Source organism: Aquarana catesbeiana, linkage group LG03, assembly GCF_042186555.1.
Source record: "Aquarana catesbeiana isolate 2022-GZ linkage group LG03, ASM4218655v1, whole genome shotgun sequence".
Taxonomy (NCBI): Eukaryota; Metazoa; Chordata; class Amphibia; order Anura; family Ranidae; genus Aquarana; species Aquarana catesbeiana.
The window spans coordinates 492,373,845-492,389,689 of record NC_133326.1 but is presented as its reverse complement, the minus strand read 5'-3'; the positions used below and the strand labels follow the sequence as shown (position 1 = coordinate 492,389,689).

At 44.0% G+C, this 15,845-nt stretch overlaps 1 protein-coding gene across 1 annotated transcript in view; it reads right to left on the bottom strand.

The window, feature by feature from the left end:
• Positions 1–15,845, bottom strand: part of LOC141132516 (leukotriene C4 synthase-like) — a 66,891-nt gene that overhangs the window by 25,224 nt on the left and 25,822 nt on the right. Inside the window, exon 3 of the mRNA XM_073621055.1 lies at positions 2,910–2,980. Within this exon, the coding sequence (XP_073477156.1) occupies positions 2,910–2,980 (71 nt within the window). The remainder of the gene's footprint in view (positions 1–2,909; positions 2,981–15,845) is intronic.

The following is a 15,845-nucleotide window of genomic DNA, read 5'->3' as shown; positions in this document are numbered from 1 at the left end:
GTAGAGCAGACGGACCCAGGAGATGTACATTTCCCCAAATCCGAACCTCTGGAGAACTCCCAATAAATACTCCCATCTAAAGCTATCGAAGGCCTTCGTAGCATCCAACGAGAGCAGGGCCCTCTGTCCCATGTTGTCTGCCTGGGACTGTATATTCAAATAGAGTCTCCCGAGGTTCACCGCCGTGGACTTGTTCGGCATGAACCCCGCCTGATCTGGGTGTACTAGAGATGGAATGACCTTATTCAGTCTAATTGCTAGAATTTTGATATCACTATGTAGCAGAGAGATGGGTTTATATGATCCTGGGTCCACAGGATCTTTCCCAGGCTTTAGTATTAGAACAATATTAGCTGTGGACATAGAGGGGGGAAGGGTCCTATTTTCCCTTGCTGCATTAAACACCGCCAGTAGTTTAGGAAGAAGGATATCAGCATACTGCTTATAAATTTCCATGGGGAGCCCATCCAACCCAGGGGCCTTACAGTTAGGGAATTCTACCAGTGCTGTCTGTAACTCCTCCATTGTAAATGGAGCTTCTAGGGCCCTCCTGTGCTCATTTGTGATTTGTGGGAAGTTAATGCCCTGTAGGTATCTCGTAAGTTCCTCCACGGTATACTCCCCAATAGGGAGATACAGTTTCTCATAGAACCCCGCCAGTTCCTGCAAGATTAGGTCAGAGGAGCTCACTAGTTTTCCCTCCGATGTTCTGATTGCCCCAATTACCGGGGAACGTTGCTGTGAATTTGCTATCCTGGCCAAAAGACGGCCCATGCTTTTGCCCTTCTCAAAAAATGCTGCCTTTGAGAAAGATCTCTTCTTCTCTGCTGTGGAGGACAGCAGCCGCTCATAAGCTGATTGAGCCGACTGCCATGCCTCCCTGGCAGAGTCTTTGGGATCCTGAACATACCGTTCCTCCAAGTCCTGCACCAGTTTCTCAAGCTCCTCCCTCTGCCCCGATGACTGCCTTTTATTAACCTTGGTAATTTCTGCAGTAAGTCCTGACTGGCTAGGAACTCCCTCATGCTCCGCTCCAGCTCTATGGGAGACAAGAATAGCTTCAGCGAGAAGGCATTACATTTCCAGGGTGCCTTGGGCAGCCTGGACAGTGGGGCCACAATCAAGTTAATCACCATATGGGAGTGGTCAGACACACTGAGTGGTTTGTATATCACCTCTGAGACGGATGGGAGCATGGCAGGGTTACAGACTGCTAAATCAATTCTGGATAGTGTTCCATGTGTTTTGGAGAAGCAGGAAAACTGCTTCTCCAAGGGATTCCTACGTCTCCAAACATCCACCCAGCCCACCTCATTGAGCAACCTCAGCAATGGTGACTCCCTTTATGAGGCAGACACCCCCAAACTCGGGTGCCTGTCTATGGAGGGACCCAACCAGCAATTGAAATCTCCAACAATAAGCAATGGCAGATCCGGCCTACTCGCCAAATAGGTCAACAGAGTCCGGAGCACCATCACCGCAAATGGAGGAGGAATATACTGTATGCATGCCAATATACAGTGCAGCGACCCAATGCGACAATGCAGAAAAATATATCACCCTTCAGAATCTATATATGCGTCAAATTCTTGGAAGTGTATAGAACTGTGCACCAGCACACTCACCCCCCTAGAGAAGGAGGTGTGTGTGGAATGGTACACCTTTCCCACCCAGGAATACTTTAGACAGATCAGAGTTGAATTGTTGACAACTTCAGATTTTCATGAATCCATGCTGACAATTGCTAAAAAAATATTGTTTTCTAACAAGAAAAGTCTTTGATTAACAAATTCAGAAGATAGAGCCAGCAACTTCTAAATAGTCCTTAATCCATTTTGTTGACACATGAAAAAAATGTAAAAGACACAAACGGGCTCACGCGTATCGGCTGATAAGCCTTGTTCACAACACCTTTGATTAAACTTCCAAGTATTTTCCCGACTGTAGAGGTTACACTAATTGGTCTGTAGTTGCTTGGCAAAGTTTTCGATCCCTTACACCAATCCAGTGGTACTATACCAGTCATTTAAGAGTATCTATAAATTAGAAACAACGGATTTGAAATAACAGAGCTTAGCACTTTAAAGCGGAGTTCCACCCAAAAGTGGAACTTCCGCTCATTTGTCTCCTCTCCCCCTCAATTGGCACCTTTGGGGGGCAAGGGGGACAGGATACCTGTCTTTGACAGGTATCCTGTTCCCACTTCCGGGAGTCCGTCCCTCGGCCAATGATGTCACCGCGGGACTTCCTCCCCCTCCTTCCTCCTTCCCCTGTCGCCGGGCCAGTAGGAGAGAGGAGCGGGGCCCCGCGCATGCGCAGTAGGGTTCCCGGCGCGAAGCTGTAAGGCTATACTGTCAAGTTCACTTAACTACAATGGCGGCAGCAGCACCCGACAGCTGATGGAAACATCAGCTGCGGTGCCATCATCACTGGACTCCAGGACAGGTAAGTGTCCTATTATTAAAAGCCACCAGCTGCAGTATGTGTAGCTGCTGGCTTTTAATTATATTTTATTTTTTGGGCGGACCTCCGCTTTAAGGACACGTGGTTATAAGACAGTGATGGCGAACTTTGGCACCCCAGATGATGCTTATGCACTCTGGAGTGTAGTTGAGCATCATGGTAAATGTAGTTCCAAACTATCTGGGGTGCCAAGTTTCGCCATCACTGGTAGAAGACATCAGGTCCAGGTGTTTTATCCACCTTTATATTGTGTAAATGTTTCTGGATCTTGTCAGTTTTGAGCCATTTTGGATCATTTGAGGCTATGTCAATTCTATCCCCATTATTGACTCCCATTCCCTCATTTTCCTTTGTATACATGGAGATGAGGAAGGTTTTTAATAAGCTTCCCTTTGCAAGTGTACGTTCAGTGTACATAAAGATAAAACAGAACTACATTTATTTACCTTGATGGAAAAAGATTCCAGCAACCCATAGGACAGAGAGGAAGACCGGAAAATATTCAGAGCAGTTCAGCCTGTGGGAAAATAAAGATACAGTACGTGTAATGATCATGCGCATTGAGTCCATGAAAAGCTGTATGCGACATCCATTTTGTCAGGTTTCAGCCATGTTTGTCATAATAACCACGATCTTACCTCCCCCCTCCCCCTCCCCCTCCCTCCTCCTTTAATTCATGGAATCCATAGGCTTAACTTTTAACACAATTCAAAGGAACCTGTTATCTCAACTTGGGGACAGCAGGAACCAGCACTTAGGCCTTTGCAGAGCTGTAAATAGCTAATTGAATTATGGAAGGATGTTTGTTAGTTCTGCTAACCAGACCTACCATAAAACTCTGACTAAATCCATTATGAATACATAGCATGCTATAAAATGTCTACCCAGAACTAATGGGGATCGTAAAAAGCAGTCAAGCTTCATGTGACCTCTCGAAGACCTCCGCCCAATTCACAACTTAAAGTGGACCATCAGTGATTATTTCATCTTTCCATCTATTAAATCTTCTGCCCTTGTTGTTTTACCTTTGGATAGTAAAACATTTTTTTTCTGCCAGTAAATACTTTGTACAGCCCACTTCCTGTTTCTTGTCTGGTCATTGGCCCAGGCTTATGACATCATGCACAGCTCTCTCTTTTACTCTTGTGAGAGTTTGCCAGGAAGGGAGGGGGGATGAGTCATAAGAGGGCCAATGAGAGCTGCAGAGCTGGAGGTGTGCATCTGTATGTCTGTGTAGATCCAGGAAGTGAACAGGCAGCAGCTACAGATATTGTAACAGAAAAAATTACTGCGCTATCCCTATAAAACCTGTATACAACAAGTGTACAGAGTATAAAAAATTATTAAAATAACACAAAGCTGCAACTAGAAAATGTGAGACACCCACACTGTAATACACAAAATTCAAAAAGTAGCTGCGCTGAAAAGTTAATATACTAAATACAAAATGAAAAGTAAATATACTGAATACAAAATGAAAAGAATAAACACCTCTCAGTGTGAAGGTTATGCACCTGTGATGTAGTGACAAGTAATGAAAAAAACTTATTTATAACCATATCAAACAAAAATAAATGTAACATGGAATAATAGGTAAATTCAGTCCATTCAGATTAATGAAGGGGAAGGGAAAAAGTTCACTGGCAGAATACTCCTTTAAAAGTGGGTAAGACAAGCATCCATGAGGTGTGAGTGATACAGTTGTGACACCGAGAAGAACGTGGTGACAGAAGGGCTCCTCCACCTATATAAATGCTGTCCCTTACCAGCTCCTTTGATCTCTTTTTACGGAGATCATACGGGCGTGTGGCTATCAACCCCAGCCACGGGTCTTGGTAAGGAAGGATCCCGCTGTATCTCTCCACCACAGGTCTTCTAAGTAGTAAATTGGGCGCTCATCCCCCATACGGAGAAACAAAAAAGGCTCCCATAGCATGATATGTTTCACACAGTTTTATTTAAGTTAAAAAGAAATGCACTTACAGTTATGCTGTACAACACTAGCTCGTAAAAACAAAGGCAGGCCGGCTTCAATATGCTGCCCTTCAGCTGCCCACAGTTAAAATGGATGCAGCGAGACTTAGTGGAGGGAGATTTCTGCAGCATATTTGACAAGTACAGAATCACAATATATATAAAATAATATTCAAAGTGGTTGAAGGGAAGCTTCAGAATGGCAAAGATGTTTTTATTACAAATTATGTAAGCAGACTGCAGTTCCTCTTTCCTCTTTTGTTACAGCCTGGGTCATAAATTACTTTGGCTGCTCTAAGGCAGCCTGTAAATAAGCTAATGTTTTTCATTCAACCAAGGGGTTGAATAAAAAAACTGACTTGATTCCTTCCTGCTGAGCTATTATATTCTGACACCGGGGAGACTTCCTCGCTGTAAGGATATATTGATCAGCATTGCAGGCTATAGCAAGGGAGCAGGGAAGTTGTGCAGAAGTTGGTCTGTCAATGACTTCTGTACAACCACAGTGCCCATACACTTAATTATGTGCTTGTTAAGAGTGTGGAAACCAGGGACAGATTGACAACTCATGGGCCCCGGGGCAACAGGAGATCATGAAGTCCCCTCTCACACTCAAGCCACACCCATCCAAACCCCACTTACATATTGCAGCTCAGCTGCATAGAGGGGGCATTTCAATATCTACTGCAGCATAGCCTGCATGGTAGCTCCCGGCTTCTTTTTGCAGAAGCCGTTGGGCACTTTCAGGTTTAAAGATGACTGCTGCGTGGCAGCAATCTTTTTGACACAACCAAGGGTTGTGGTGCGTTTTTTTGGGGGGCTGTAGGTAGAGCCTGCTGGTTGCATAGTAAAGTAAAAATGCCAGATGATTGAGGGATTAATTGCCATGTGCAGCTATTCAGCTCTCACTCAGCTCTTTTCTGACAGTGTTGCCAACCCCCACAACATTTTTTTTTTTAAACTTAAAAAATATGGAAATCTACTGAAAAGAACGCATTTTTTTACTGAGAACCTGAAATAGGACAGAAACTACTATTAACTGTGAGGGGAAGAAGGGGTGGAGGGATAAAGACAGAAGGGGAGAGGGGGGAGAGAGAGGAGAGATAAGAATAGGAGGGAGAGAGAGGGGGATGAGAGAGAGGGAGGGGGTGAGAGAGGGGGGAGGAGAGAGGAGGGAGAGAGAGAGGGGTGAGAGAGAATGGGGTTGAGATAGGGAGGGGGATGTGAGAGAGAGGGGAATGAAAAAAACAGAGGGGGTGGGATATGTATACTCACAGTGATGGGGCACTTACTGAAAAGTGCAGCGCTCAGTCGGTGAGCCATTTGTGTGGCCCCAGGGGTGGGCCTCGGGGTTGTCTCCCAGCTCAGGCATAGCAAAGGCTTTCCCTGCCACATAGTCCCGAGTCAGGCAGAGAAAAAAAATACAGGTGGAGGAAGTGGAGCCCAGGCTGGGTTAACGGTGTGATCGGATCCAGCCGGAGAGGAACATAGCATAGGACATTGAGTGGGCTCCCTACTCATCACTGAACCCCTCACCTGTGGAGGAGCCGTGCACCACAAGCGTGTACACAGTCCCCAGCCCATACAGACTGTGTCCTCCATGTACATACCACCACATCCCATGTCAGCCTGCTCCTCCTCACCTTGACCCTTTCCGTACAAAGTAGGAGGGAGTGAAGTCTAGGACAAGAGTGTCTCATGGGGCCCCCTACTGCCCCCAGATATCTGTACACTGAGCGCTAATCCCTATATATAACACTGATCTCTGTACACTGAGTGCTAGTACCTATGACACTGATATCTGTACTACACTGAGTGCTATTCCCTACTAGCTCCGAGACCAGTCCATTCTGAAGTGCACTCTGCCACCTTCAGCTCTCTAAGTTCAGCACCGGCTGTCCCCCACGCTTGGGATTTGTGTGGCACCACCCCTCTGCTGAATTCCCCAAGGGGGAGAGGCGGCTGGAGCGGATGCCGCTGCCATCATCCCCATGCCTCCACCATCGCTCTCACATTCCGCCCAGCCCTGCATCAACCGCCGGCAGAGATGGGCAGGAGGGGCATACTGAGCCTCTCATGGCCCCCTACTGACCCCGGGCCATCAGGCAGTGCCTGAGTGCCCGAATGGCCAGTCCACCCCTGGTGGAAACCTGTCTCATTTTTAGTAACAAATCTGACTCTGAACTGTACAAAGTGTCGCACTCGGCTGCCTAGGAATACAGACGCACGGGTCTGTAAACCAGTCATGGCAACTTTGTTGAAGAAGATACAGTTGTTTTGCAATTAATTATTTCACTAGTTTGCTTGATAAATGCCCCCCCCCCCCCCCCCTCAATGAGTTACCACAGACATATTTTTGTGTTCAGCTCTTAACTAATGCACTGGTATTTTATCTGAGCAATGCAAGGGTCACTGAAGCTGGCAGGTACTGTCCACATTTGCCAGACAATTAATTAAATTATGTCTACTGCATAAAGATTTGTGGTTTTATTTAAAAAAAAAAAAAAAAAATTCCGATTTTTTTTTTGAGTGTTCTTAAAATGGTTGTAAAGGCTAGAAATTCTCTGCATTAAGGTAAAAAATGCCCCAGTATTTGTTTTGCCTCACCTAAATACCCAATTGAGTCCTCACTTGATGCAGTGCTGTGACCGTCTGTAGTGGCTCTCTCTTCTCTCCCTGTATTCAAGAGACAGGCAGCAATGGCAGCCAGTGACCCCTGCTGCTGTCAATCAAATCCTGTGAGGAGGGATTGGGGGGTGAAGCTGAGCCATGCTGTGTGTGTCTTTGTTTGAAAAATGCTCCCCTAGCATTTCTAGCTGCAGCCAACTTGAGTAGGTGATTCATGTAGCATTTACTTCCTGAAATCAATCTGCCCTTAGCTCAGGCATACAGGCAGGAGGAGGGTGTGCTTAGCTGAGAAAGCTCCTCCTCTTCTCCTCCAGATGAAAGAAAAAACTTCCCATAAGGACTCCTGAGATATATGACATCATTTTGGCCTAGGCCAGAAATCAAGAAGCAACTGAAGAAATTTAAAAAAAGAGTTTAAAACAAGTAAATATAATATATACCTTCCTAACTATTTACTAATGTGAGCAGCATAAGGATTAAAGATAGTTCATGTTGATAGAGAGTAACATTCTGCTTGAATGAATGGATTAAGTGCTCCTTTATGCTTATGTTATCAGTAAAAAGGACTATTATTTACCTAGTCCCTTGCTTCTGCAGGCACCCTCCGTGCTTTGTGAATGGCCCCCTGTAGCTTTTCCTCTGCAGCCGTCATCAAGTACAATGCAGGGCCAATAGCCTAGTTTATGTGTGAGAACGGCAAGGAACCACCCACAAGCTGGAGCGTCTGGGAGAAGAGTAGAGCGTCAGCTGTCGGGGCATTGAAGAATAAGGTAAGTAAAAGTCCTTTTTACATGTACCCTAGGCATAAACAAGCATTTTACCCTTGCAGTGGGTTCCTCCATCCTCCATTTTTCTTTTAAGCAGTTTAGCTTTAAGCAGGACTTTTCAGCTGCAGTAACAGGAAGAGTTACATTAATGGGCAGATTGTACTATCTGCTGAATAATGTAGCAAGAAAACCTCGATATGATAATAATCTTATGATTCTGTATTGTATTGGGGAAAGATAATATCCTATTGCTCATTATTAGATACTGCGCTTTGCATATGACCTTATGTTCATGCTTCGGTTTGCTGTACTTTACTGGATAGGTAAACTTTGTATCATTGATTATAGCTGTGGTGAGGAATTAGAAACACTTGAATACAGTGGGCATGTACTTACTGGTTTTGATGGTAAGGGAGAACATTATCTCTTAATCTTGTTATTTTTGTATTTCCCTTTGCTGACTTAGAGAAGGAAGGGAAACTTGTTCTGCAGCCTACATTGTTGTTGTTACACCCTGAAACATATGCCTCCATTTATCAAATGGCTGTAAGCTAAGTTACATACAGGTTATCCCATTTTTGTTTCTGGTTAGATCAGGTGAATCTGAGAGTTTGCTATGACGCTGTTGTAGGAATCCAGGGCCCGACAGTCATTTATTTTTATATAATGAAACTTTAATGAAGTTTAAAACATTACAAAGAAATACAATAGAAAGTCAGTAAAAGGCTGACCTCAAATATCTGGGGGATTCCAGGATGGGGAAGGATCTGGGGGTCCTAGTAGGTGACAGACTTAGCAATAGCATGCATTGTCAAGCTGTAGCAAGCATAGCCAGCAGAATATTAGCATGCATTAAAAAGGGATTTACTCCAAAGATAAAACAATAATGCTGCCACTTTATAAAACTTTGGTTCGGACACATCTGGCGTATTCCGACCAGTTCAGGTCGCCAATCCTTAGAAAGTATGTGCTGGAACTGGAGAGAGTTTAGAGAAGGGCAACAAAATTAATAAGGGGGCTAGAGGACCTCAAATAAGAGGAATGACTGCAAGCGCTAAATGTATTCTTCCTGGAGAAGAGACTCTTGAGAGGAAATATGATAGCGATTTACAAATATCTCAATGTTAATCCCTGTGTAGGTAGGAAACTATTCAGTCTCAGGGAGTGTAAGAGGACACAGGGCCACGCAATGAGATTGGAAGAGTAGCGGTTTAAACTTAAGCTGCGTAGGGGTTTTTTCCCTGTCAGGGCAGTAAGGATGTAGAACTCTCTTCCACAATCAGTGGTGTCAACAGGAAGTATTGATAGTTTCAAAAGACTCAATATACAGGGATATGGAAAATAATTTACATGAACACACACCAACATAGGTTGAACTGGATGGACTATTGTCTTTATTCAACCTTACCAACTATATACCTATGTAAATATAAACATTGCACAGCAGAGCTCACAATGCAGAAATAACAGCAAACTAAACAAAGTCCAGGTACAGAGTAGGTATCTTGCAAAATATGGTGAACAACCCTGGTCAAACCTAAAGAAGTGTACAAATGATGAGATGGGGGGGAGGGGGAACAAGAAGCTCCTAACCTACTAAGTCCGGGTGGAAAACTAGAATACATCCAGCTCGACCATACAGCTTTAAGTTTCTGCTGTTGGTTTTTAAGCATGTGTACCCAGCGTTTGGCTTCCATAAAAATTTCTGCCTCCCTCTTCTAGTCTCAGAGTGTGGGGCAGGGGGCAGGTGGTCTGTTTCCTGAACCTGGGAATTAAGGATTTGGCAAATGGGCAGCATTTAACAGATGGGAAGTAACACTTCTCTTATAAAGTTACCTTGAGGAGAGGACCCCATAAAAAAGGGAATGAAAGGGAGAACTTTATAGGTCTAATGCCCTGTACACACGATCGGACATTCCGACAACAAAATCCATCAGATTTTTTCCGACGGATGTTGGCTCAAACTTGTCTTGCATGCACACGGTCGCACAAAGTTGTCGGAATTTCCGAACGTCAAGAACGCGGTGATGTACAACACGTACGACGGGACTATAAAAAGGCAGTTCGATACCAAGCGTGCCACCCTTTGGGCTCCTTTTGATAATCTTGTGTTAGTAAAAGTTTGGTGAGAGACGATTCAGACTTTTCAGACTCATGGTTTTCAGATCGTTTTTCTGCTGTTCAGTTTGTGCTTGTGGGTTTGTATCTGGTTTTCAGTGCGTGCAGTGAGTTCGTATTTGATTATCAGTGCGTTCTTGTCTGCTCGTTGCTGATTTTCAGGTCGCTCTTCACAGGCCTTGCTGTTCTTCAATGCGTTCTGTTACTTCGTTCTGACCAGCCGACCGTTTTGAAGCCATGTTGTGTATACGTACTCCTCGTAAAGTTCGTGCTGTGCGGGGGCTTGGTGTTGGGGTTCTTAATTTGACACAAGCCCAGTCCATCAACAGGGTGGGGAGGAGTTCATGGACCAAGAATTGGTTGCTCCAGCGTGACCAGTTCTCTCACATGCCTTTGCTCCGTGAGATCCGTGAGAATAATCCTGACGATTTCAGGAACTTTCTCAGGATGATGGACCCCGTTTTTCACCATTTGTTGGCTTTGCTGACCCCTTATATCAGCAGGCAGGATACCTGCAGCAAGCCATCACTCCGGAGCAGAGGCTAGTCGCCACGTTGCGGTACTTAGCGACGGGGAGAAGCCTGCAGGACCTCAAGTTCTCGACAGGCATCTCCCCTCAGGCTCTGGGGATCATTATCCCAGAGACCTGTTCTGCCATCATCCAGGTCCCGCAGAAGGACTATATTAGGTAAGATTTTTATCCTTTAACATCACATTTTATTGTATTTAATGTTTGCTAATGTATTGTATTTCTTTCATCATTCCCTAATTACTGTGATTGTAATATGCTGTGAATGTCCCCTTTGTCCTCATGCATGCTGGAATTTTTAAAAGTTTGTTTTTTGTCCTTCATGCATATTTGTCTTCACTTACCTCCCCAGCATGCTATGCTGGGCCCATACACACCTAGTCTAGTCACTTAACAATGTATTTTGTCAGCTCCATAGTAGTGCTTTACCCTAAACACCCCCTAAAATGTTTAAAAATGTTATTTGTGTCCTTAAATTCAGGCAGAGTGCCAGAGGCTTTTTTTTGGGGTCCCAAAATCATTTGGAACCCTCCCTCCCCCCAACTGCTAACTCAGCTGATACCAATCCTCTATCTGCTGACTTTGCCAAACCCATACACACTATACCTACCTCTTTTGTGGTCATTTTTGTGGATGAATTCTCCATGTAGTGAAAGGGCCTGCCTGAATACTTTCAAATGGTACTGTTTCAATTTTTTGTATCCTACTTTTATCTTGATAGGTAATAGCAGAATGTAAAAATGTGCTTCAATTTGGACAGTGTGTATTATGACACTTCTTACCTGTCCAGTGGGCTGCCAATAGTGTAAGTAAGGAGGGGCTGACCAAAGTTAACACACATTATGTATGCATTCATCTCTCAATGAAGTGGAGAGGGTTACCTGTCCAAAACATCTCCCCCCCCTAAAATTTTTTCAATGGGCCATCGGAGGGGGTGAGGGATCTGATAGGTGGACCTTATACTTTTATCTTCAAATACTCCCTAAAATAAATGTTATAGTGATTTTGGCCAAGAATATTTATGTCTAATCTGCTTTCAATGTTTCTGTGCAAAATTACAATTTTTTTTTTCTTGTTTGACCCCACAGTTTCCTTCCGCGCCACAGGAATGGCAGACTGTGGCCTCCCACTTTGCCCAGCAGTGGGACTTTCCCAACTGCGGAGGGGCAATTAACACATCCACATAGTCCCACCCCCCAACTCGGGGTCATACTATTACAACTACAAGGGGTTCAATAGTATTGTGATGTTGGCGGTGGTGTCGGCTACTTACGAGTTCCTTTATGTGGACGTGGGGAAGAATGGCCGGATGTCGGATGGTGGAGTCATCGCCCAGACCGAGGACTCCCATTCATCTTCGTTGTGGATGAATTGTTTGCGCTGGGGGACCATCTTATGCGGCCATTCCCTATGAGGACCCTCACCCCGGACCAGAGGGTTTTTAATTACCGGCTGGCCAGAGTCAGAAGATTGGTGGAGAACACGTTTGGAATAATGGCCAGCCGGTTCCGCCTATTTCTTACACTGATACACATGGCGGAATATAAACTCAATCACATCATCCTGTCTTGCTGTGTTGTCCACAATTTTTTAAGGAGGCCGGAATTCTGAATGAACCAACCCTGACGGCACTGGAAATTGGCGGTCCTGGCTTGCCCCCCCAGAGTGCCCGCGAGGTCCATTTAATATACCTTGGATACTTTGCAGGTAGGGGGGCCATCTATATGCCAGACAATGTCTGTACATTTTTTAAATAAAAATATATTTGAAACTGAACAAATATTTGCTTTGATTTACTGCTTGGCTTTCTCTTAGCTGTCTCCTCGGTTATCTTTTAATGGTATATTTTTTTTGGCCTTTTTCTTCAACAGTGCAAACGAAATTTCTTTGAGACATGAGGTGACAATCTCTTCTTCGGCTAACTATTATTATTATGTTGTGGGTCTGCTACACACACACCTTGTTTTTGTTGTTAATGTATGTAATGCATTACTGACAAAAATATTCATCATTTTCAGCACCATGACCGAAATTTGGGGAGTCCTGAAAATGGCGTGATTGTGTAAAATTATAAAACACTTTTAGGTGTTATTTACGAAAGGAAAATCCACTTTGCACTTGAGACTGCACTGAAACTGCACTTGTAGTGCAAAGTGGATTTGCCTTTAGTAAATAACACCCATTGCCACGGAAAAAAACAACTTTACTCCAAAAACTGCTTTTGAGCATTGAAAGAAGAAGCCACACATTGTTGATTAACAAAATTTTTACTTAAAGCACAATCACATGTGCGTTTATAAAAGGGTTTTTGAACAAACTAACATGTTTGTTGTATAACATTTTTTTAAGTCACATTAAAGTAGATATCGCCTTTTATAGGTAAAATAGGCATGTTTAAAACCACAAAACAGTACACAACTCTGGAACTTACAAAGTTCAAGTTTTATAAAGCGAAGGCAATATCAGACATGAGTATGTACAAACTGTGTTTGATATTGCCTTCATCAGATGAGGTGAAGTCACCCCTGTAAAAGCCAAATTTTGAAGATGCAAACAATTTGGGATTCTAAATGGAGATTTCCCTCCTGATCCCATGCAAGGGGATCAATGGACGTGTTTTGGGGGTGCAACCCCTTCCTCTCACCTACTTTATTATCGAGGAAGGGGTTGCACCCACAAAACGCGTACATTGATCTCTCGTGATGGCAGATAGCACATGTTGACACACTGTGTGCATCTTCAAAATTTGGCTTTAAAAATATGTAAAAAATATGTAAAAAATTAGTCATAAAAACAAAAATAAACAAGCAAAAAGTTAGGGATTTCTGGGAGTTTTAGATTCTCCCTAAAACATCAATGATGTTCTTCATTTTGTTTTGAACATCATTGATGTTTTGCTTTAGGTTTTCTAAATCCCTGTTGCACCCCATTATTTCCCCGAAGAGGATCTGGGCACTTTCACTGGTGAAATGACCTTCTTCCACAACATCCCCATCACCTAAAAAAAAAAACACACCATGTATTATAAATATGCAAGCATGCATCTATTGCCTGAAGCTGTGTTTGCAGACACTCACCTGTGACAATTTCAACAACGTCTCCCTCCTCCTCCTCTGGTTGGGTTTGGGGGATTTCCCCTTCTTTCTGAGGTGGGGGGTCCCTGGTCTCCTCTGATGAATGGTGTCCTCCGAGTCTTTTCTCCCCTATGTGAAAAAAAATAGGTATACTTAGTACACAGATATTTGACGGCAGAAATAGGAATATGAAACATTGCTTGGAAGTGGGGTACAATTGTCTGTTTTGGCAGAGTTCCAAGCTGAAGAATTTTTTTTTTTACCTTTGTAAAGCTGAAATACTTACCTGTTTTGTGCAAGCTTCACAGATGGAGACACCTCTATAGTATTCATTGGAGCACCTGTGTGGGACACCCTAATAAAAAGTTTGTTCTGGTGTCCCACACTAGTGCTCCTGCTTCCAGATGTGTAAACAGCTGCTGAGTGTCCTCTCCTTACACAGAATCTAGTTTGCATTTCATTCTAGTTACAAACCCATCTAGACAACAAACTTTTTTTAATAGAAGTAGGCCAGAAAAAATTTATTGAACTGCATCTGGCCAAAACATCGTGTTTTAGTGGGCGAACGAACAATGTTTCTTACGAACAATTAATGTGCCCATGAACATGAAAGTTGCCACTTTAAACTGTACAACAGTAATAAAGAAAAGGGCATGGAGCAGCACGAACATAATAAAAAGAAAGAATAGGAACACAGGACAACTACTTACTTTTTTGCAGCACTCTCCTGATCCTTCTATACTGATCGTACTCCCTTAATTTGAGGTCCGACCACCGTTTCCTCAGTTGATCCTTAGATCGTCGTACCCCAAAATTCCGGAGCAGACTCTTCACAACTTTAGCCATGATCTTGGCCTTTCTGACATTTGGGTTGGGGTAAGGTCCATACTTCTCATCATAGTCGGCCCTCTTCAAGATGTCCACCATCTCTACAAAGGCCATATTTGAGGCCTTAAATCACCTGCAGGATCGTGGCGTTTCTGGCTCTGGGCTTTCCTGCTCCTCGTTGTTGGAATTATCATGCACCTGGTGTGTCTCCGCCATGTGCTCTCCCCCACTGTGCCGAAAGAGAAGGGGCGGGGAATAGACTAGAAAGAACGTCAGGGGTGGGCGGAGTTTCACGCACGAGCAGTGTATATAAAGCGTAACACGCGTGCGTCGTATGTACAATCTGTGAGCGGAGGAAGGAGTATCGGAAGCGCCGATCGTGATAACGAAGGTACAATTTTAACTTGGGCCTATAGTGCTTATAGATTGAGGCCTATATTGTGTCAAGATTAGGGGAGTTTCGCCTGACATTAGGGTTTGTCTTGTGTTATGTCTTGCAGGGAAAATGGATCTAGTCAATGATCATGACTTGCCAATATTCATTGATATGTTCAGGGAGCTGCCCTGTCTGTGGCAGGTAAATCACCCCGATTATAAAAATCAAACAAAAAGGAAGGAGGTGATCCCCACGGCAGACATCCCCTATTTGAAGGCCCTAATTGGTGGCATGAGGAGTACTTATCTTAGGGAGCGCAAGAAGGTCCAGGATTCCCTGAGATCAGGTGCTGCAGCAGATGACATTCATTTCCCCAGGCTGTGGTACTATGACAGACTGCATTTTCTGGCAGACCAGAGAGAACCCAGGCCAGCACTCTCCAGTCTTCCTTTCATGCTTCCTTCCACCTCAGCCGAGGCTTCTGACACCCAACCTGGGCCTTCCAGGCAGCAACATGTGGAGGAGCCCAGCTTTAGCCAGGTATAGCATTGTTCTAAATATTTCTGTTTGTCAAATTAATGATGTTAAATATATGTTACTTTTGATAACTAATTTCTGATTTCACAAAGTGTTTTACATATCAGTAGACAGTAGTGGCCACAAATGATTGAGACAAGAATGAAAAATGCTGGGGTCAGAATGATAGACTTTTCTATTTATTAACATTCAATTTGCAACAGTCATGAGCTGAAAATTGTGTGTGATTGATGAACCAAAAACTAAAACGATGTCCCTTTTTCATACACAGGAAAGTCTCAGCCAAGAGGTGGTGGGGGTAAGTGGCAGCCAGGAAGTGGCCGGGACCAGTAGCCTGCCCGATACCCAGGTCCCTCCCCTCCGCCTTCCACAAAAAAGTGACAGGAAGAGGAGTAACGCGAAGGAGGCAGCAATTGGCCTATTTATGAAGGCTACTGCGGCCCTCAGAACCCCCCACAGTGTTCAAGAGGACTTTGCATACATTACAGCCTGCAGAATTCTGGAAATGGAGGAGGGCCAATGCCTAATATGTGAGTATCTCATCTTACAAG